General features: G+C 50.4%; 1 protein-coding gene across 11 annotated transcripts in view; it reads left to right on the forward strand.

Annotated features, from left to right (window-relative positions):
- KASH5 (KASH domain containing 5) overlaps positions 1-22,316 on the forward strand; it is a 3,089,192-nt gene that overhangs the window by 2,776,655 nt on the left and 290,221 nt on the right. For 2 of the 11 annotated variants that reach the window (XM_078655090.1, XM_078655094.1), the window contains one exon: positions 901-1,109. The exons of the other annotated variants lie outside the window; for them this stretch is intronic. In XM_078655090.1, coding sequence (XP_078511216.1) covers positions 901-1,109 — 209 coding nt within the window. The remainder of the gene's footprint in view (positions 1-900; positions 1,110-22,316) is intronic. 11 annotated transcript variants of the gene reach the window in all.

Below are 22,316 nucleotides of genomic sequence, written 5' to 3' on the forward strand. Positions count from 1 at the left end.
AATCATAGCATAGGTGGAGACTGTCACTGTATGAAGACAATGTAAAAGAAAATTAAACTGTGCCAGAGTAGCAAAGCTAAGGAAAATAGAATAGGTTTAGAATTAAAAAAAATAATGATAAATGGAAAAATCGCTGGGAAGAGAAACAAGTACTGTTTTTTTTTCAAGGTTTTTGATTCAAGGTTGTATTTCAGAATACTCCCTTGACTCACAGTAGTTTGCAAGCATAGCATATATATATATAGTGTGTATGTATGTATGATCCTTACCCACCCATTATCAATCACCTCACTCCTACTCCAAGGTCCACTCCCTACCTATGTCATTTTCGACTGTGTAAGCCTCCCATGGGTGGCCTATCGGCTGTATGGTTCGGCTGTATGGTTAGTGTTACACAATCAATCAATAGTACCTCACGTTGTCCCATATATAATCAATGATCATTTAGATCAGATATCATCTGCCTTGTTGTAATAGTCAGGGTTACAGTGAAATTGAGCAGTTGCCATTCATGTAACAGAGTATGGCCATAATAGAAAAATAAGATAACTGTGTAGTTGTAGACTACAGCTGCCCCACCTGCAGACAGTAGAAAATAAAAATAATGTGAGTCTGCGACACAAGTATGTCTGTCTAGGGGGCAAGCTGACTGAGCTGGCATGCCTACAAGGTTAATTTAGCTAAACAAGAGAGAGAGAAGAAGAAGTCTAGTCTTCTCCATGTGCCTAGTAGTAATGCCTGAGACTCTCACAAATGTTAGAGGCTGAGGAAGTGGGAGGATACCACAAATGGTATGTACTGTGCATGCTAGTGCTATTGTGCCATTAAGTGTTGTTAATTTTGTGTTACTGTTATGCTAAGAGTATTGGTTACAATTGTCTTTTTTCTTTCTTGATATAGCTACTTCTTCCCAACCGAAACCACCACCAAACAGAAAGGAGATAGCAGCCATGGCCCGGCACCGGACACTGGAGGCCATCTGTACCAAATATCGGTGGCTGGTGGCTCTGGCGGATAAGGATGAAGAAGTGGCCGCAGCTGCAGCCTCCTCCAATGCCGCGGGCTCAAGCCAGGCCCCCTCAGTGGTGATGATGGTTTGGTTTCCCAAGGTGCCATTGTGGTGGTGCTAGTAGTAGTATAGACACTAACAGTAGCATTTTCAAAAAAAGAAATGAGACAGGCAGTCGTCTGAGGGAGACTGGGGAATGAGTAGTAGAAGTACAGTACACAAGAAGACTGGCAAACAAGAAACCATGGTGATGATAAGCAATGCTAAAGTAAAATAAAACATAACGGTGGCGGGGATAGCCTAGTACCAGTTACAAACTGAAGTTGACTCAACCTATGAAGTGGACAAGCGTAACATTTAGTGCTAGAAGGATGATAAATAGATGCCGGTAATTAATTATGATAGATTACGTTCCTCTGTAAAAAAAAATAATTGAATAGCGAATACTGAGCATGGGTGGTGCCTTGAGTTAGTGTTGCTTTCACCACATCTACCCCATCAAGTGTGTGATAAATTATTGGTGAACATTTAATTTAAAAAGAAGAATTTATGGACAGAATGCAGATCAATGTCATACATTCAACCCAGTACAAAGATCTGGGCCTAAATCCATAGTTTTTTTGCTCACCATGCAATTCTAGTTTGGACCCATCGATATGCAAATCAGTTTTGACCCTGTGCCCAATCAGAACAGTCCAGCCCGAACTGCCATGCAAGGTCCTCCCTGGACTGGAAACAAGCATCCTAGGACCGGTTTCAGGGTTTCACTCCTCATTAGCAAGGATAGCTTGACTCCAGTGGCATGGAGAGCACGGGACCCATGTCTGGACATACGCGTCCCACCCGGCTGACAAATAAAAAAAAAACAATTGATGGGCAGAATGAGGAACAATATCATAAATTCATCCCAGCACAGAGATCAGGGTCTAAATCCATCGTTTTTTTGCTCACCATGCCATTCCAGTGTGGACCCAGCCACATGCAAATCAGTTTTAATCCTGTCCCAAGTTGGAACAGTCCAACCCAAAATGCCAGGCCTGGACTGGAAACAAGCATCCTAGGACTGGTTTTGGGGTTTCACCCCTCATCAGCCAGAATAGCTTGACTCCAGTGGCATGGAGAGCACGGGACCCACGCCGGAGCATACCCGTCCCACCCGGGGGGACAAATGCAAAAAGAACAATTGATGGACAGAATGAAGAACAATGTCATACATTCACCCCAGTACCGAGATCTGGGCCTAAATCCATTTTTTTTTTGCTCACCATGCCATTACAGTTTGGACCCAGCCATATTCAAATCAGTCTTGGCCCTGAGCCCAGTCGGAACAGTCCAGCCCAAACTGCCAGGCCAGATCCTCCCTGGACTGGAAACAAGCACAGGTTTGGGGGTTTCACCCCTCATCAGCCAGGATAGCTTGACACCAGTGGCATGGAGAGCACGGGACCCATGTCAGGGCATACCCGTCCCACTCGGGTGACAAATGCAAAAATAAAAAAGAACAATTGATGGTCAGAATGCAGAACAATGTCAATCAATCAATCACTCAAGGCATTTATAGAGCGCACTACCCACCCAGAGGGTCTCAAGGCGCTGGGGGGGGGGGGGTGCCGCTACTGCTCGAACAGCCAGGTCTTGAGCTTCTTCCTGAAGGAGAGGTGGTCTTGGGTCAGGCGGAGGTCGGTAGGGAGGGTGTTCCAGGTCTTGGCGGCCAGGTAGGAGAAGGACCTTCCTCCTGTTGTCGCTCTTCGGATGTGGGGGACGGCGGCGAGGGCGTGGTTGGTCGATCGGAGGTGGCGTTTGGGAGCGTAGAAGTTGAGGCGGTTGTTGAGGTAGCTCGGGCCTTGGTCGTGTAGGGCTTTGTGTGCGTGGGTGAGGAGACGGAAGGTGATTCTCTTGTTGACGGGGAGCCAGTGCAGGTCTCTCAGATGACCGGAGATGTGGCTGCGTCGGGGGATGTCAAGGATGAGTCTGGCTGAGGCGTTCTGGATCCGTTGGAGTCTCTTCTGGAGCTTGGTGGTGGTTCCGGCGTAGAGGGCGTTGCCGTAGTCTAGTCGGCTGGTGACGAGGGCCTGGGTGACCGTCTTCCTGGTCTCGGTGGGGATCCACCGGAAGATCTTCCGTAGCATGCGCAGGATGTTGAAACAGGACGCGGAGACGGCGTTGACTTGTCTGGTCATGGAGAGGGAGGAGTCCAGGATGAAGCCCAGGTTGCGTGCGTGGTCTGTCGGTTTGGGTGCGGTGCCCAGGGCGGGGGGCCTCCAGGAGTCGTCCCAGGCGGAGGGCGAGGAGCCCAGGATGAGGACTTCCGTCTTGTCTGAGTTCAGTTTCAGGCGGCTGGTCGTCATCCACTCGGCTACGTCTTTCATCCCTTCGTGGAGTTTGGTTCTGGCGGCGGCGGGGTCGTTGGTCAGGGAGAGGATCAGCTGGGTGTCGTCGGCGTAGGAGACGATGTTGAGGTTGTGCTGGCGTGCGATGGCCGCAAGGGGGCTCATGTAGACGTTGAAGAGGGTGGGGCTGAGCGAGGAGCCCTGAGGAACGCCGCAGATGACTTCCGTGGCTGCAGATCTGAACGGTGGTAGGCGGACTCTCTGTGTCCTTCCAGCGAGGAAGGAGATGATCCACTCCAGTGCCTTCTCCTGGATTCCGATGTTGCTGAGGCGCTGTACTAGAGTGCGGTGGCAGACAGTGTCGAACGCCGCGGAGAGGTCTAGGAGGATGAGGGCCGCTGTTTCACCGTTGTCCAGCAGGGCTCGGATGTCGTCGGTGGCAGCGATGAGGGCGGTCTCGGTGCTGTGGTTGGCTCGGAAGCCAGACTGTGAGGGGTCGAGGGATCCATTTGTCTCGAGGAAGGCGGCCAGCTGCTTGTTGACGGTCTTCTCGATGACTTTGGCTGGGAACGGGAGGAGCGAGATGGGGCGGTAATTCTTGAGTTCGTTGGGGTCCGCTGTTGGTTTCTTTAGTAGAGCGCTGAGTTCGGCGTGCTTCCAGCTCTCCGGGAAGGTGGCGGTGTCGAAGGAGGTGTTGATGATGTCCCGCAGGTGGGGTGCGATGACAGCGTCGGCCTTGTTGAAGACGTGGTGGGGGCAGGGGTCGGTCGGAGATCCGGAGTGGATCGAGTTTATCGTGCAGATGGTGTCTTCTGTGTTGATCTGGGTCCAGGCACTGAGGGTGGTGGTGGGGGGCGTTGGAGCGGTCGTGGGGAGCGTTGTTTGTGGGCTGAAGCTGTTGTGTATGTCAACGATCTTGTTGTGGAAGAAGGAGGCGAGGGAGTTGCAGAGGTCTTGCGACGGGGTGATGTCGTTGCTTCCGGCGTTGGGGTTGGAGAGCTCTTTCACGATGTTGAAGAGTTCCTTGCAGTTGTGTGCGTTGTTGTCCAGCCGGTCCTTGAATGCTGTTTTCTTGGTGGCGTGGATCAGTTGATGGTGCTTCCGGGTGGCGAGCTTGAGGGTGGTCATGTTGTCCGGTGTAGGCTCCCTTCTCCAGGCTTTCTCGAGGGCTCGGCAGTTTTTCTTGGAGCTCTTGAGTTCGTCGGTGAACCATGGGGCCTTCTTGCTGCCGGGTCTGCTCGGCGGGGTCCTCAGTGGGGCGAGGTCGTCTGCGCAGTTGCTGATCCACTTCGTGAGGTTGTCGGCGGCCTGGCTGGGGTTCGCTGAGCTGGCGGGAGGGTGCTGGCTCAGGGAAGCGGCGAGCCGGTCTGCTGTGATCTTGTTCCAGTTTCTTCGAGCAACCTGTTGCTGGTGGTGGTGGGTCGTGGATCTTCTGAAGGTGAAGTGGACGCAGCTGTGGTCCGTCCAGTGGAGTCCGGTGGCGTGGCTGAAGACGATGTCCTTGCTGGATGAGAAGACAGCGTCGAGTGTGTGTCCGGCGAGGTGGGTGGGGGTGGTCACCAGTTGCTTGAGTCCGAGGTTGGCGAGGTTGTCAAGCAGGGTGGTGGTGTTGCGGTCGTTGTTGTTCTCCAGGTGGAAGTTGATGTCCCCCAGGAGGATGTAGTCAGCGGAGGGTAGGGCGTGCGGGCAGATGAAGTCGGCGATGTCTTCGCTGAATTGTGTGCGTGGTCCCAGGGGTCGGTAGATGAGGGTGCCTCTGAGGGTGGTTTTGGGGTCCGTGTGGATCTGGAAGTGCAGGTGTTCGGCGGTTTTCAGGGTGTTGTCGGTGTTGGTCGTGATGCGGATGGTGTCCCTGTGGATGATGGCGATGCCTCCTCCAGTCTGGTTGCCGCGGTCTCTTCGGGTGATCTTGTAGCCCTCTGGGATGGCGATGGCGATGTCGGGCGCTGAGGAGTCGTTCATCCAGGTTTCCGTGAGGAAGGCGACGTCAGGAGCCGTGGTGTCGAGGAGGTTCCAGAGTTCGATGGTGTGTCTGTGGACGGAGCGGGTGTTGAGTAGGATGCACTTGAGGTGGTTGCTGCTGGTGTTCAGCTTGGCGGGCGCTGGTGCGGGGCAGGTCCGGTTGCAGGAGAACTTGCAGGCGTGGCAGCTGAAGGGTCCGTGGGTTCGTCTCGGGGTGGCTTGGTGGCATCCCGGGATTCGGCCGGTGTTGAGTGCGTTGAGGGTGGCGGCGCCGTACATCCGGCGAGTGGGCTTGCATCTTCGGGGGCCAGGGGTTCTGGCACTGGGCGCGGTCCAGGCGCGGACGGGCGCAGACGGGCTTACCTTTGGTGCGCCTTCGGCGCACAATCGGCGCGCCCGCTGCACGTTACCGCTGCGCGTGCGCACGGTCGCCATTTATGGCGAAGTGCAGGGAGGGAGGGGCAGCTGGGGGGCGGGAGCGGGGAGGAAGGGGGCGTGGCTACACTCCCCGGCGGCGGGAAACGGCAGCGGGGAGCGGGTGCAGGGGTCGGCTGGTGCTGGGGGGGAAACCAGGGGCAGCACGGGGAAAAAGTATCAGGGCACAGTTAAACAAAACACTACAGCAGGAACAGGCAGGCAGAGGAGAGGCAGAGGAGCACAACGCGGAGAGAGCAGCAGGCGGGGGGCGTGGCCTGTCATACATTCACCCCAGTACAGAGATCTGGGCCTAAATCCATCATTTTTTTGCTCACTATGCCATTCCAGTTTGACCCAGCCATTTGCAAATCAATCTTGCCTCTGTCCCCAATAGGAACAGTTCAGCCAAAACTGCCAGGCCAGGTCCTCCCTGGAGTGGAAACAAGCATCCTAGGAATGGTTTCGGAGTTTCACCTCTCATCAGCCAGGATAGCTTGACTCCAGTGACATGGAGAGCACAGGACCCACGTCTGGGCATACCCGTCCAACCCGGGGTGACAAATGCAAAAAGAACAATTGATGGACAGAATGAAGAACAATGTCATACATTCACCCCAATACAGAGATCTGGACCTAAATCCATCTATTTTTGCTCACCATTCCATTCCAATTTGGACCCAGCCATATGCAAATCAGTCTTGATCCTATCCCCAATCGGAACAGTCCAGCCTGAACTGCCAGGCCAGGTTCTCCCTGGACTGTAAACAAGCATCCTAGGACCGGTTTCGGGGTTTCACCCCTGATCAGCCAGGATAGCTTGACTCCAGTGACATGGAGAGCACAGGACCCACGTCTGGGCATACCCGTCCAACCCGGGGTGACAAATGCAAAAAGAACAATTGATGGACAGAATGAAGAACAATGTCATACATTCACCCCAATACAGAGATCTGGACCTAAATCCATCTTTTTTTTGCTCACCATGCCATTCCAATTTGGACCCAGCCATATGCAAATCAGTCTTGATCCTATCCCCAATCGGAACAGTTCAGCCCGAACTGCCAGGCCAGGTTCTCCCTGGACTGGAAACAAGCATCCTAGGACCGGTTTCGGGGTTTCACCCCTGATCAGCCAGGATAGCTTGACTCCAGTGACATGGGGAGCACAGGACCCACGACTGCGCATACCCATTCCACCCGGGGTGACAAATGCAAAAAGAACAATTGATGGACAGAATGAAGAACAATGTCATACAATCACCCCAGTACAGAGATCTGGGCCTAAACCCATCGTTTTTTGTTCACCATGCCATTCCAGTTTGGACCCAGCCATATGGCAATCAGTCTTGACCTTGTGCCCAATCGGAACAGTCCAGCCCGAACTGCCAGGCCAGGTCCTCCCTGGACTGGAAACAAGCATCCTAGGACAGGTTTTGGGGTTTCATCCCTCATCAGCCAGGATAGATTGACTCCAGTGGCATGGAGAGCACGGGTCCCACGTCAGGGCATACCCTTCCTACTCGGGGTGACAAATGCAAAAAGAACAAATGATGAACAGAATGCAGAACAATGTCATACATTCACCCCAAGGCAGAGATCTGGGCCTGAATCCATCCCTTTTTTGCTCACCATACCATTCCAGTTTGGACCCAGCAATATGCAAATCAGTGCCCGTGCCCAATCGGAACAGTCCAGCCTGAACTGCCATGCCCAGTCATTGGTCCCTTGCTCACTTTGCCACTGGATTCAAGCTAGACTGGATAATGAGGGCTGTTAGCCCGAAACTGTTCCCTGGATGCTTGTTTCCGGTCAAGAGAAGACATGGCTTGGCAGTTCAGGCTGGACTGTTCCCATGAGGCACAGGGTTAAGACTGATTTGCATATAGCTGTGTTTGAACTGGGGTGGTGAATTGAGCTAAAGAACGATGATGGATTCAACCCGGATCTGTGACTGGGGGTGAGTGACTGAAAAGTTTCAGCTCTCCGTTCAGTGCTCGGTCCATCATCTCCTTGTGTAAATTTAATTTAGTTACACCTCAAAATAAATCACACAGCCCAGAGGAAGATGGTTAGGGTTTGATGAATGGTTGGGAAGGGGTATTTGTGGGAAAGGTTTGACAAAGACAAACACTAAAGATCGACAACACACAATCTTGGCAGATGACCATCATAAATCTGTTAAGGGAGAAAAAGGAAATGCATGCATGATGATGACTTGATAAGTATTACTAGACTATAAGTATAGGGCAGCAGTATATTATTAGTTATTATTATTAAGCAATTGCCTTGACTGTCTGCCTTTAGAGAGACCCAAGTTACATACATTTTATGTTTTGTTGTACCGGGCTTCCTGTGGTACTGAAAATTTTGGACCTGTGTCATAAACATATTCGTATCATGACGAATTTGATATCAGCAGGCCGAGAATGACTAGTGGACTATGCACAAGCATTTTCGTCATATTCGAGTGACGAAATCACCCTGTGTTCTGAGTTTTTCGCCCAGAACCCTCGGCTTCCATTTTGTGAATGGCAGCCATTTTGTTATTGCCCTTTACATAGGCCGGTGACTAAGACCAAAAACGAGCCTGAAGGACACGTACACCTTTGCTGACTCCTGCACGACCTGGGCAAGCTGACTCCACTGCCCAAGGCCAAACCTGTTTGGGCAGTTCCTCTCCCAGTGGCCGGTGGAGATAGTATCTAGGCACAACATGCCATAAACCCTTCATCGCACACAAACCCTTCCTAATCTTACACACACCTGCCTCTGTTTCTTTCTTTATGACTTGCTTTACGAGGAGGAGGCGCCCGTTTTTATTGGGGTTTCGTCGATATCTGATGAAAATACTGGGCCTTGCCGGGTAATTGATTGTGGGCTGAACAAACTGAAATATGGGCTTGTCATCATTTCTCTGCTTTTTCTTTGTATTGAAAATATGTGAATGGTCAACTGTAAAATAAGGAATGTTTGCCTGAAGCATAATATTTTGTATAAAAAGAGAAGGCTGGCTTTGTAAAATTGAGCAGTCTCCTGAGAATATACACCGTGTTGTACTTCTAGGACGCCTGTTACTTGGTTGCAGCCAATAAACGCGATCTTTGACTTCACCTAGAAGACTCTGAGTTTCTGTAGTCTGAAACAGGAAGGACCCGAAGTCTTAGGGTGTGTCCCTGGCACCGCTGGGTTCCCAAAAACCCAGTACTTCATTCCTTTTAAAGCTAGCAAAGAAAATAAAAAAATATCTGTGGGAGTCAAATATGAGCAAGCATAATAAACAACAGCGCACACAGAAAAAATGATTCAAATAAAATTATGATACTTTAACTAGGTTATGGTCAAATTGGAAGTTGCATCTCAGCTTTCCTTTTGGTTCTTCTGTGGACGCTCCGTCCGTCAATCTTGGGTGCCTGCCTGGCGGATGCGGATTGGTAAGGTAAGTGTGAGTTGTTTTTCCCAGTAGAAGCACAGGTAAAGGCCGGCCTTTAAGTGTAGAATGATGGAAAAACAAAAAGGATATTGAAAAGTCACGGAGAAAAGTCAAGTTAAACTGCATAAATTAAGGAGGAGTGTAACAAGAAAACATTCAGAGGCGGCATGGCTAAATCATGTCTACTCTGTTTCCAGCATTAACCTATAACAACAACAGGAGCAGGCCCGCCCACCCAACCTCCACTCAGCTTAGATGTTGTGCCAGGCAGCACTGAGCACACATACACAGTAACATAGTATTTTCCAAATTAAGTGACTAAATCAATGCATGGCTGTCAGTCATACCACTACACAGACATATAGGTCTGGTGGTGTTGTTGTTGTTTACCTTTTAGGCCACTTCATGAATGGCCCCAAGTTATTCCATCAATCATGTATGGTATGGTCATCATGGACGGTGTCCAACTCTATAGTGTACTAAGTGAGTCCAGAATCAAAAATGCAATGGATCGGCCTGCAGTAGTACAATTTTGGTATTGAACAACAAGAAGGGAAACATTGACTTGAGTCACTTTTTTGTCTGTAGATTAAATACTACTAGGCATCATGCACAACAACACAAACACCAATCACTCAGAGTCAGCGTGCAATGCATGCCATCATTTATCTGTTCACTTCTTACAGAGCGGTCCCTAAAGGCTCGGTAAGGAGGATGGATATAGTCAGGTTCTTTGGAAGGACTCGACGAGGCAGGCACACATTTGTTGTACTATTCTCCATCCATTGTCTGGCTTGAGGGAAATGGATTTAGGACGATTCAGGATTGGAGTAGGACTCGGAGGAGTGGACTTACTTCTTCACTGACTGCACACAGTTGCAAATCCAATCTGGCAATAAAAGAGTAAGACGGCGGTGATGGATTTGTTGTGATTCGAACAGGAAAGACAAATAATAAAAGTAAATAATATTCATTAGCTGTATCTTTTGGGGGGCTTATTGGGGGGGTTAAAGCAAGAAAGAAAGTAACAAGTCGAAAGCCTAGTTGTCAGGGAAGTAGAACTCTTCCTCAAACTCTGGTGGTTCACCTAGAAGTAGGTCATCTAACACACTACTTCCATGACCTAAGTCGTCATCCTCATCTTCCTGCTGTGCTACTTCAGGTATGGTGTAATCCAGTGGTATAAAGTGGTGATTCATTTTGATCATGGTTAACCTCTCCACGTTTTGGGGCAAGAGACTGATCCTTCTCACTGTCAGAACGGCACTAGCAGCACTGAAAACATGCTCACAAGAGACACTTGCGGCAGGGCAAGCCAGATAGTGTATCGCCAGCCTGCTGAGCACTGGCCATTAGCTCATTTTTCCATACCAATACAGCAATGTCTGGTGGGTCTTCCAGATAGGCCTGGGCCATTAGCCCAATGCTCATAGGTGCTCTGCTTTGCTCTGCCTCATTTGCCTTTGCTTCAGCACTGGACCTAACAAGCCCTTGCTGTAGAAACCATTCCTGTGCTGATTTTGGGGCTGATGCTCCTGTTCTTGTTGTTGGTGGTTTTGGCTGCTGTGAGCCAACCGCACTGCCCTCAGGCTCTGAAGTTGAACTTGAAGCTGGCTGAACTGCAGTACTTGTTGTGCCCTGGAGTAGCGGGCCTCTTATTCCCAGCCATTCTTTTTCTAAGTGACTGGCTTCCACAGCTATCCAAGTTTTGTAGTTGGCAACATCCCCTTCTGAAAAAGGAATGAAAGTGTGCAGTAATGGTTTGTACCATGGATCCAGAATTGTTTCACAAATGTAATGGTTGGATGACACAACGCCTCTTTGCACCCTTGTATTTTCAGAAAACTGAAGGGTTAAGCTCTCCACCAACTCATAGGCTTCTTTTCTTTCCTCCACACCTGCGTACATTGCAGACACCCCCTTCAGCTGTTCCTGTTGCATGTGCAACAATGGGATCGCTTGGCCCATAGCACAGTCCTCCTTGCTGACTTCATGTGTGAAGAGCTCAAAGGGAAGTTGCATATCTGTCAGGCATTTAACTAGGCCCCATTGGCCATCTCAATGATCATGCCTTTCATGGTAGCTGTAGGAAGGTAGAACCCTGACTATGGTTGCCCCCAACTTTTTGCCTGGTGTTTTGCTGGTTTTCTGACTTAGTTGACCTGAGGCCCTGCTATTCAGGACCTCAGGCCCACTGCTCTTTCTGTAAAATGGATTCCATGTACCTTAGGTACATATCTAAATTGGATACTGAGCCACCTTATCAGTCCCTGTACAGTGTACCTTAGGTACCCAGGGCATAGGTGTACCCAGGGCCTACCAGGGGCTGCAGCATGTATTATGCCACCCCTGGCTGGCCATCCAAATCTGACACAACTGGCTGCACGACAGCTGGGGCAAGGTGGTGTAATCACCCTTTGCTTTAGGTATAGTATACCTATACCTAACCCTAAAATGGACACACAGATCTCCTATCAGTCACTCCTATGGCAGGCCTTAACAATCCTGAAGGCAGAGTGCTTGGAATCGTGTGAGATGGTGCTCTGGCATGAGCTGAGCCTGTCTGCGGCTTTCGGGATCCATCCCTTAGCCGTTTCCATGATATCGCATACCATATACTCTTAAGTGCATTATAATCCTCGCGGTTATGTGCCAACTCTGGTATCGCTTTATCAAAACATGTCGAGTAAGGTGTCATACGAATTGGAATACTAACCCCTCGCCAATTCTGGCGACGGGGTTAGCATTCCACCCTTCTAGAGGGACACGACATGTATGTAACCCCTAACCCCGGTTAAAGTCAAACAGAGCCTCAGCTCCACAAAATGGATGCTGCCACCGAGACACAAGTCTGCCCTCCTGCTGCTGGGAGTCCTCCCAGAGCAGGAGATAAGGACAAAGGGTTTCCTGCCAGGGGCGGTGCCAGCACCGTCCCAGACAGGGTTTTGTGTATTGTAGGTAGGCAGGGCTTTAGAGGAAGGTGACTGCACGTGGCACCCCGGTGCTCACTGTGCATAGGCTGGCTGGAACCAGTTCCAGGGTCACTCCAGACCCTGTGCTGGGGAAAAGCCCGCCAAGGAAGTGGGTGTAACCACCCCCCTCCTAGTCCCACCCATAGGGCAGGAGTTAGTCGCGTGCCAGCCCCTTTTTACAGGATAAAGGTAGAGACTGGCCCCCTTCCAAATCAGATCATCTTTGAATCCTGAAACTACTTTCCACGAAAGGAACTCAAGACTTCTTCCTAAGATTTCTCCCTTGTGACTAAGGAGTAGTCACCCTGCATCCGCAGGCACCATCTTAAGAACACTGCGGTCTGCTGCAAGTCTCTCCTCCGGATCAAGACTGCCCAGCTCGACGAGAACCGGCTTCCCTGGCACCTCTGACCTCTACCTGCATCATCAGTCACGCTGAGATTCGTGGGTGTGACGAGACCTCGAGGGACCGGCCATCTTCAAGACTGCACGACTTCTTTCCAGCAAGCCCGCCGAGTGAATTCCTGGTGAGTGCTTTGGGGTCCGAGAAGCCCCCACCCTGAGCAGCTCCAGCACCGAAGAGCAGCCCCCCAGCCTCTCCACGATCTGCGTGGGGCCCTTCTGCTTTTTGCTGCTCACCGCGTTGTTTGGCTACTAGCCCGCTGGCTTGTGGCCTTCCTGACGACGCCCGACGACATTTCTGCTGCTGGTCTGGTTGCTTCAGACTGGCCCTTGCTTTCCTCCATCGGAGAAGTACCCTGGACCCTCCTGGTCCACTCAAGACGCCATTTTAGGTCCACCGCGTCGGCCTTGCATTTGCCAAGACTTGTTGCCCAATCCTGGGTCCAGCGACGTCGACAGCAAGAACCTTCGTGGGACAGCTCGCACCTCCATCCTGGTCGCCGACAACGCCTCCTGGTCCGAGAGACTGCAGAGCCCAGCAGCGCCCACTCACCTGACTGCGGTGACTTCGCCGGGTGCCATCCTGGTGCCCACTTAATCACTGGCTAGTGATTCAAGAACTTGGTCCCCTCTGCTTTCAGGTTTTCTTCTTCCTTGATCCAGGCTTGGATCCATCGAACTTTTCTTCACTGGTCGCCTGCCAGCAACTTCTTCCTTCCAGGCTCCTGGTCCGGCAACGAGATCCCCGATGTCTTTTCAGACCTATGCAGCTGCAGCCCCTGGGCTAGGTAACTTCGGCACTTCGGTGTCCCAGCATAGCCTCACTATCCAAGGGTCAGGATCCACTGTCGTTTTCTTCCTACCAGGTCGGGTTCGCCCGTGAACACTAACTTTGTGAATTCTAGCTTCCATAGACTTTGTCCCGCATCCCGCGTGAGAGTGCACACTCTGCACCCGAGTCCCCTGGGCCTCCTAGTAGTAATCTAACGATTCCCTAGTCCAGTCCTAGCGATTCCAAAGCCTATTAGAACTGTTACTTACCTGCTAGTAATTCGCATTCCACTTTTAAAGTATATGGTTTTTCGTGCCCCTCGGGCATTTGTGTATAACGTGCTAACTTAAGTATTTTCGTAAGAGTTTTGTTGTGTGCTTAGCTCCCTGTCTCATAAAGAGCCAGGGTAGTCTTGTTATAAATAAATACACTGTTTATTTTCATAACAACTTGTGTGGTGTCCTTTCACTGGGTGTTCAAGGGGTAATGTGATGGTAAAACAGCTGGCTTAACACGCCCTCTAGAGTCTTAGCCTTAGACTGCTCGTATCCATGCTACTAGGATAGCTGGTCTATAAGGTTGACTTACAACCAATCATCAATAAGGGTTGTTTGGACTGATATATAGTGATCACTAGAATAGTGAGCACTGCACATCAGGCCAACTTCCCACATTGGTGAGCAGCGGTTGGGATTTGAGCTTGCTGTTGTTTTACCACACATATCCTAAGAATATCTTGTGAAAGATCACATAAGTACTAAAGGTACATATAACTTAGCTTAGAATACTCTGAGTTCTACTGAACCAGCTGTTGTAGCTCCTAGGGCCTAGCACACCCTAAACTACAACTCTAGCAAGGGATCAGTAGGCAAACATATAGTGTAGGTAAGTGCACCACTTACACCTCACTAGAAAAGCATGTCTACCCAGGGAGAATCTACTGAGACTCCCCTGGTCAGTGTTGACCCTCCACAGGTCACTTCAAGATATGCAGCTCTCAGTTTCCAGGAGATGAGACAAATCTGTGTCTCCAGGAAACTGAAGCAGGGGTCTAACCCCACCATTCCCTTTCTGATAGGTCTCTTAGAGACATATGATGCCAGAAAGCTTTCTCAGTTACATGAGAACATGCCAACCTTAGAGGGAACCTCTGGGGATCCAGACCTCCCCAACACTGATTCAGCAGTTGAGGAGGAGGATCAAGAGGTACTCTCTGGGGATGAGGTAGACAAAGGTCTTGAGGTAGTCAGAAGGCTAACTAGGACCAACTTAGACTTACTTGGGCTAGGATCTGGGGGCCCCCCAGTACTAACCCGAAGTGGGCCTAACCTTGGAGTTAGGAGAGATAGATCTCTTTCTAGGGACTCCAATAGATCTCTGCACTCTAATGCCTCTTCTCAGGGGAGAAGGAATCCTCCACAGAGGAGATTCACTTCCCCTCAGAGAAGGGAGCATGAAGCTAGGATGAGACAAGCTGAACTGAGGATTGAAAGGGAAGAACTTGCCCTGGCCAAAGAGAAGCTTGCCTTTGCTAGAGAGCAGCAGATAAGTGGGTTAGCACCCACTGGTGGCAGCAATCTCCCAAGAGATAGAGAGAAGGGTTTAGATACTAAACACCTGACTAAAATAGTGCCCCCCTTTAAGAAAGGGGATGACATCCAGAAATGGATGGCTGCTTTGGAGAGGGCCTGCACTGTGCAGGGCATTCCCCAGAGTCAGTGGGCAGCTATACTGTGGCTCTCCTTTGATGGTAAAGGTAGAGATAAGCTCCTCACTACAAGAGTGGAGGATGCTAACAATTACCAGGTCCTGAAAAATGCACTGGTTGATGGGTTTGGTTTAACCACTGAGCAGTACAGGTTGCTGTTCAGAGACACCCAGAAAACTCAGTCTCAGGACTGGTCTGACTTTGTTGATTGTGCCACTAAGGCTTTGGAAGGCTGGCTACTGGGTAGTAAGGTTACTGATTTCAAGGGATTGTATAATCTAATTATGAGAGAGCAAGTCTTAAATAATTGTCAGAACCAGTTATTACACCAGCACCTGGTAGACTCTGATCTGACCTCTCCACAAGAATTGGGTAAGAGGGCAGACAAATGGGTCAGAACCAGGATTAGGCCCAAGAACCAAGGTGGTGACCAGAGAAAGGAATCAACCAAGCCTCAAGAGAAGGGTGGGAATAAATCTACAGATCAAACCACATCAGGGCCCCAAAAATCCTCTGAGGGGGGTGGGTCCCAGAATCCTTCCAACAACCAGAAGAAACCTTATTGTTATCCCTGTAAACAGGTGGGTCATTTAAAAACTGACAGCAGTTGCCCAAAGAATAACAATAAGGAAAACATACCCCCAAGTAACATTCCCAAACCTCCTGTTACTACTAGTAGTAATCCCCCAGGTGGTGGGAGTGCCCCCAAGAATTTGGGTGCATTTACTTTGGGAGTTCCTGGGGACTCTGGCCTAACCAGGTCCCCTGACTTAGATACTCTTGTCTGTGAGACTGGCATGGGGTTTGCCAACTTCACAACTTGTCCCAACACTTTGGGCAAGTACAGACAGGAGCCCCTCATCAATGGTATAAAAGTTGAGGCCTATAGAGATACAGGGGCTAGCATCACTATGGTGACTGAGAGTCTAGTCCCCTCAAGGCAACTTTTACCTGGTGCCACATACCAGGTGACCAATATTGATGGAGTACAGAGAGATCATCCCATGGCAGTGGTCAATCTCAGCTGGGGAGGTGTCACTGGCCACAAGAGAGTGGCAGTGTCACCAAACTTGCCTGTAGATTGCCTACTGGGGAATGATTTAGAGCTCTCAGCCTGGGCTGAAGTTGAGCAAGAAACCCATTCTAAAATGGTAAATACCCATGGTAAGGTTAGTGGGGCAGTGATAGCCACAGCCCCAGTCCAAGATGTCCTCCCTGAACAGGTCAGGAGGGTTGTGCCAGTCACAACCCAATCTCAGACAACTTCCTTCCCAGACCAGGTTGTCAAGGCTGTGATGGCCACAGCCCACACCCAAACTGAGCCCCCTCCTGAAAAGGTTGGGAGAGTTGTGATGGCCACAGCTCAAACTCAGACAGATGATAGTGTTGTGAAGCCTGAAACTATGGATCACTCCACTCAGACAGAGAGTATTGAGGAGGAAGAGAAATCTCCCTCCCACCAGACTTTAGGAAAGGGACAGCCTCCTCAGGGAGCTGATCTGACCCCTTGTGAAGAAACTGCCACAGAGGTAGTCAGGCCTAGCCTGGCAGAACCCCTGATGTCAGTGGACCCTTCCAAGGTGGGACCCAGTCTGGAGCAGGTAACCTGCCCCTCTCTACCCTGCCTCAGTCAGCCCAGGGCTGTAGAGGTCAGGGAGGCCAGTGTTGGACCCCAAGGGGCCCCCTGTCCAAAAGAATTTCCCAATCAGCAGATTAAGGGCACTGAAGCTAGTAGTCCTAGCCAAGTGAAAATAAAACATACTCCTGAGGGATCCTCCTTAAAAATAGTTAGGGACCTCCCACAGATGGACACTGTTGGGCACAGCCAAACTTGGGACCTGAGGGCCCCAGACCTGACCTGTCCCTCCAGTAAGTCAAACAGAGGGACCCAACCTCCAGCTGTAGGTAGCCAGAGGTTGACCCTGAGAGCCCAAAACAACTCAGTCTTGGAAAGAAAGGCCTCTATGGTGGAAAATGATTGGAGGAAGCTGAGCCCAAAATTAGTGGAGCCTCACTTCAGTACTCCATTTCAACACCAGCCTTTTACTTTGCCAAAACACACCACAGGTAGAGATTCCCTATGGTGGAGACCCTCAGACACCCTTAGGGTGAGGGATTGCTTAGTGGACCATGAGATAGGGGGTAACCATGCCAGTGCTGGTACTTCCTTATATGGCCACTCAGGCAATATAGGCTTACCTGGACAAGGATAGCCTTATCTCCTTTCGTTTGGGGGGGGTTATGTAGGAAGGTAGAACCCTGACTATGGTTGCCCCCATTTTTTTGCCTGGTGTTTTGCTGGTTTTCTGACTTAGTTGACCTGAGGCCCTGCTATTCAGGACCTCAGGCCCACTGCTCTTTCTGTAAAATGGATTCCATGTACCTTAGGTACATATCTAAATTGGATACTGAGCCACCTTATCAGTCCCTGTACAGTGTACCTTAGGTACCCAGGGCATAGGTGTACCCAGGGCCTACCAGGGGCTGCAGCATGTATTATGCCACCCCTGGCTGGCCATCCAAATCTGACACAACTGGCTGCACGACAGCTGGGGCAAGGTGGTGTAATCACCCTTTGCTTTAGGTATAGTATACCTATACCTAACCCTAAAATGGACACACAGATCTCCTATCAGTCACTCCTATGGCAGGCCTTAACAATCCTGAAGGCAGAGTGCTTGGAATCGTGTGAGATGGTGCTCTGGCATGAGCTGAGCCTGTCTGCGGCTTTCGGGATCCATCCCTTAGCCGTTTCCATGATATCGCATACCATATACTCTTAAGTGCATTATAATCCTCGCGGTTATGTGCCAACTCTGGTATCGCTTTATCAAAACATGTCGAGTAAGGTGTCATACGAATTGGAATACTAACCCCTCGCCAATTCTGGCGATGGGGTTAGCATTCCACCCTTCTAGAGGGACACGACATGTATGTAACCCCTAACCCCGGTTAAAGTCAAACAGAGCCTCAGCTCCACAAAATGGATGCTGCCACCGAGACACAAGTCTGCCCTCCTGCTGCTGGGAGTCCTCCCAGAGCAGGAGATAAGGACAAAGGGTTTCCTGCCAGGGGCGGTGCCAGCACCGTCCCAGACAGGGTTTTGTGTATTGTAGGTAGGCAGGGCTTTAGAGGAAGGTGACTGCACGTGGCACCCCGGTGCTCACTGTGCATAGGCTGGCTGGAACCAGTTCCAGGGTCACTCCAGACCCTGTGCTGGGGAAAAGCCCGCCAAGGAAGTGGGTGTAACCACCCCCCTCCTAGTCCCACCCATAGGGCAGGACTTAGTCGCGTGCCAGCCCCTTTTTACAGGATAAAGGTAGAGACTGGCCCCCTTCCAAATCAGATCATCTTTGAATCCTGAAACTACTTTCCACGAAAGGAACTCAAGACTTCTTCCTAAGATTTCTCCCTTGTGACTAAGGAGTAGTCACCCTGCATCCGCAGGCACCATCTTAAGAACACTGCGGTCTGCTGCAAGTCTCTCCTCCGGATCAAGACTGCCCAGCTCGACGAGAACCGGCTTCCCTGGCACCTCTGACCTCTACCTGCATCATCAGTCACGCTGAGATTCGTGGGTGTGACGAGACCTCGAGGGACCGGCCATCTTCAAGACTGCACGACTTCTTTCCAGCAAGCCCGCCGAGTGAATTCCTGGTGAGTGCTTTGGGGTCCGAGAAGCCCCCACCCTGAGCAGCTCCAGCACCGAAGAGCAGCCCCCCAGCCTCTCCACGATCTGCGTGGGGCCCTTCTGCTTTTTGCTGCTCACCGCGTTGTTTGGCTACTAGCCCGCTGGCTTGTGGCCTTCCTGACGACGCCCGACGACATTTCTGCTGCTGGTCTGGTTGCTCCAGACTGGCCCTTGCTTTCCTCCATCGGAGAAGTACCCTGGACCCTCCTGGTCCACTCAAGACGCCATTTTAGGTCCACCGCGTGGGCCTTGCATTTGCCAAGACTTGTTGCCCAATCCTGGGTCCAGCGACGTCGACAGCAAGAACCTTCGTGGGACAGCTCGCACCTCCATCCTGGTCGCCGACAACGCCTCCTGGTCCGAGAGACTGCAGAGCCCAGCAGCGCCCACTCACCTGACTGCGGTGACTTCGCCGGGTGCCATCCTGGTGCCCACTTAATCACTGGCTAGTGATTCAAGAACTTGGTCCCCTGTATTGCGACTTATATAGCGCACGTATCACCCGAAGGCATCAAGGCGCTTGCTTAGGGAACCCGTCCTGGTATTCCCCTGTGAGATACCCCGGCAGGGTATCCACAAGGTGAAATCCAGGCATCCCGCCGCGAGGGGCCATAGTGGAGATTAAGCAAGCTATTGCCCAGAGTCGCAGAGTGTGACCCCGTGAGTCGAGTAGGCACCGGAGCGAGAATTGTCGAGTCCGTGGAATTTTTGAGCCCGAGTCCCGCCGAGGCGGGGAATCGAACCCTGGTCCACGGCCGATCTCAGCTTCCGGGTCTGCCGCCTCTAGCCACTGAGCCACGCTTCTCCACCTCTGCTTTCAGGTTTTCTTCTTCCTTGATCCAGGCTTGGATCCATCGAACTTTTCTTCACTGGTCGCCTGCCAGCAACTTCTTCCTTCCAGGCTCCTGGTCCGGCAACGAGATCCCCGACGTCTTTTCAGACCTATGCAGCTGCAGCCCCTGGGCTAGGTAACTTCGGCACTTCGGTGTCCCAGCATAGCCTCACTATCCAAGGGTCAGGATCCACTGTCGTTTTCTTCCTACCAGGTCGGGTTCGCCCGTGAACACTAACTTTGTGAATTCTAGCTTCCATAGACTTTGTCCCGCATCCCGCGTGAGAGTGCACACTCTGCACCCGAGTCCCCTGGGCCTCCTAGTAGTAATCTAACGATTCCCTAGTCCAGTCCTAGCGATTCCAAAGCCTATTAGAACTGTTACTTACCTGCTAGTAATTCACATTCCACTTTTAAAGTATATGGTTTTTCGTGCCCCTCGGGCATTTGTGTATAACGTGCTAACTTAAGTATTTTCGTAAGAGTTTTGTTGTGTGCTTAGCTCCCTGTCTCATAAAGAGCCAGGGTAGTCTTGTTATAAATAAATACACTGTTTATTTTCATAACAACTTGTGTGGTGTCCTTTCACTGGGTGTTCAAGGGGTAATGTGATGGTAAAACAGCTGGCTTAACACGCCCTCTAGAGTCTTAGCCTTAGACTGCTCGTATCCATGCTACTAGGATAGCTGGTCTATAAGGTTGACTTACAACCAATCATCAATAAGGGTTGTTTGGACTGATATATAGTGATCACTAGAATAGTGAGCACTGCACATCAGGCCAACTTCTCACAGTAGCATCCCCTCTTTGCATGACATATTCACTGATTGGTCTGTACTGCTCAAACAGACGTTCAAGCATGTAATACGTTGAGTTCCAAATTGTTGGCACCTCATGGATGAGTGCTTTAACTGGCATTATATTATCACGTTGAATGATCCGCAGCTGCTTCCGGCCTTTAAAAGAATAGCTGAAATGTGTGCTGATTCTTCTGCAGGTGGTCAGTAATTTGCTGATTCGGTCTTCTTTTTTTCAGAAAGTCTTGAACAATGATGTTAATGCAGTGCTCCAAACACAGGACCCTGAAATAGCCACCATCGGCCATGGCCTTAACTATATTACTGCCATTGTCCGTGCCAACAATTCCAATGTTAAGCACTCTAGGTCGCAGCCATTCAAAGACCTTGCTGTCAAAGTCTTCCAAAATGTTTGCAGCAGTATGATATTTCTCCATGGCGAACATGGCTACAGTTTCTGTGTGGCATTAAAAATCTCAGCAGTGTTAACAACACCTGCTGCAGATATCTTTTCTCTAAACCCTACAAAAGAGATCCAGTGTGCAGTGATGCACATGTAATCAGTTGCTTGGCAACTGGTCCACATGTCTTTTGTCAGGTGGATAGGGTGAAGAGCACTCTGCTGCAAAGACTGCCCAAGCAATTCCAGCAGGTCGAGATGTAGTGCTGGAACAGCAACTCTGGCGAAATAGGACCGGCTGGGAAGCTTCCATTTTGTGAAGTTGGCTGTCACAAATTAAAGAAAATCCACCCCTTCCACAAAAGAAAAGGGGAGGAGGTCCAGCGCTAACATTTTAGCCAGCTTCTTGTTGTACAAACATGCCGTTGGATAGTTGCGTTCGTACTGCCCCTCCGACCTAAACATGCTGAGAATGGTAGCCTGGACTTTTTTAGTGGTGCCACTGATGCAGGTGACCCTTTGGTGTCTCAGCCTGACTCTTGTGCCACTGCGATATTGCTGATGAGGTTGTGGGCGGTACACTGCACTGCTGGGTAGGGATACTTAGTGTACCAGAGAAAATGTCTCCCTCTTGTTCACCTTCCACCGTGATCGGATCTTCTACTTCTTCATCCCCACCAACAATTATGGGTGCTGTTTTTTGGCCCCTAAGGTGTGCCTCCCACTGAATCAAGCGGTGTTTTTTCAGATTGGTTGTTTGGTCTCCGGGACTATAGTTCGCACCAAACTTACTCCGACTAATACCTTGTCCTCAAATGGAGCATATAGCAATGTTCACTTCGTTCCTGCTAACCGAAAAGAAGTCCCAAACTGCGGAGGTCAACTTTCTGGCACTGCTGGGGCCACTTGCAATGCTGGATGAACTGGTAGGTGGGCGTGAAGTTTGACTCTTTGCAGTACCTACTACTACTGCGATGGTTGTGGTGGATATAGATCACTGCTGGCGAAATATGGAAGCTGGCGGTGGTGTTGGTGGTATCATCTGTGTTGGTTGTATCCGTGCCACATCCCTCACAGCAATTTGGGATGGGGTAATGTCAGTCTCCACTCAGTCAGAACTAATGTCCATGATGACTTGCTTGTCATCATCTTCATCCTCCTCTTCTGCATTTACCTCCATAATTCCAAGGCTTTCTGGAACCTTCCTTTTCCCTAGCCTTGTCTAATGGGCGCAGCTTCTCTCCAACTCAGACGGAGGCGGGTTCCAAGTGGTGTCTAGATCATCAGAAAGGGGGCTTGGAGAAGAAGTTGATGGACTAACCCTCATTTTCGTTGCTGGGGATCTGGAAGTCAATGGGTCTCATAAAAAGTGGCTTCCTCTGCAGGAAGCGCGATCTCATGAACTGCCCCTACTTTCGGAGCAACGACTACTATTGGGCGTGGTTGCGGATGTTGTTGCCCACTTATCTGAGTCCCCTGCATTGATTGGGTACTACTTTGCAATAACAATAAGTCAATTTCAACATCACTGCTCGTTGGTGTCAAACTCGTGATTAGACTGGCTGCTTCTGCAGGAGACATGGCTGCGGCCTAGG

The sequence above is a fragment of the Lissotriton helveticus genome, chromosome 7 (genome assembly GCF_964261635.1).
Source record: "Lissotriton helveticus chromosome 7, aLisHel1.1, whole genome shotgun sequence".
Taxonomy (NCBI): Eukaryota; Metazoa; Chordata; class Amphibia; order Caudata; family Salamandridae; genus Lissotriton; species Lissotriton helveticus.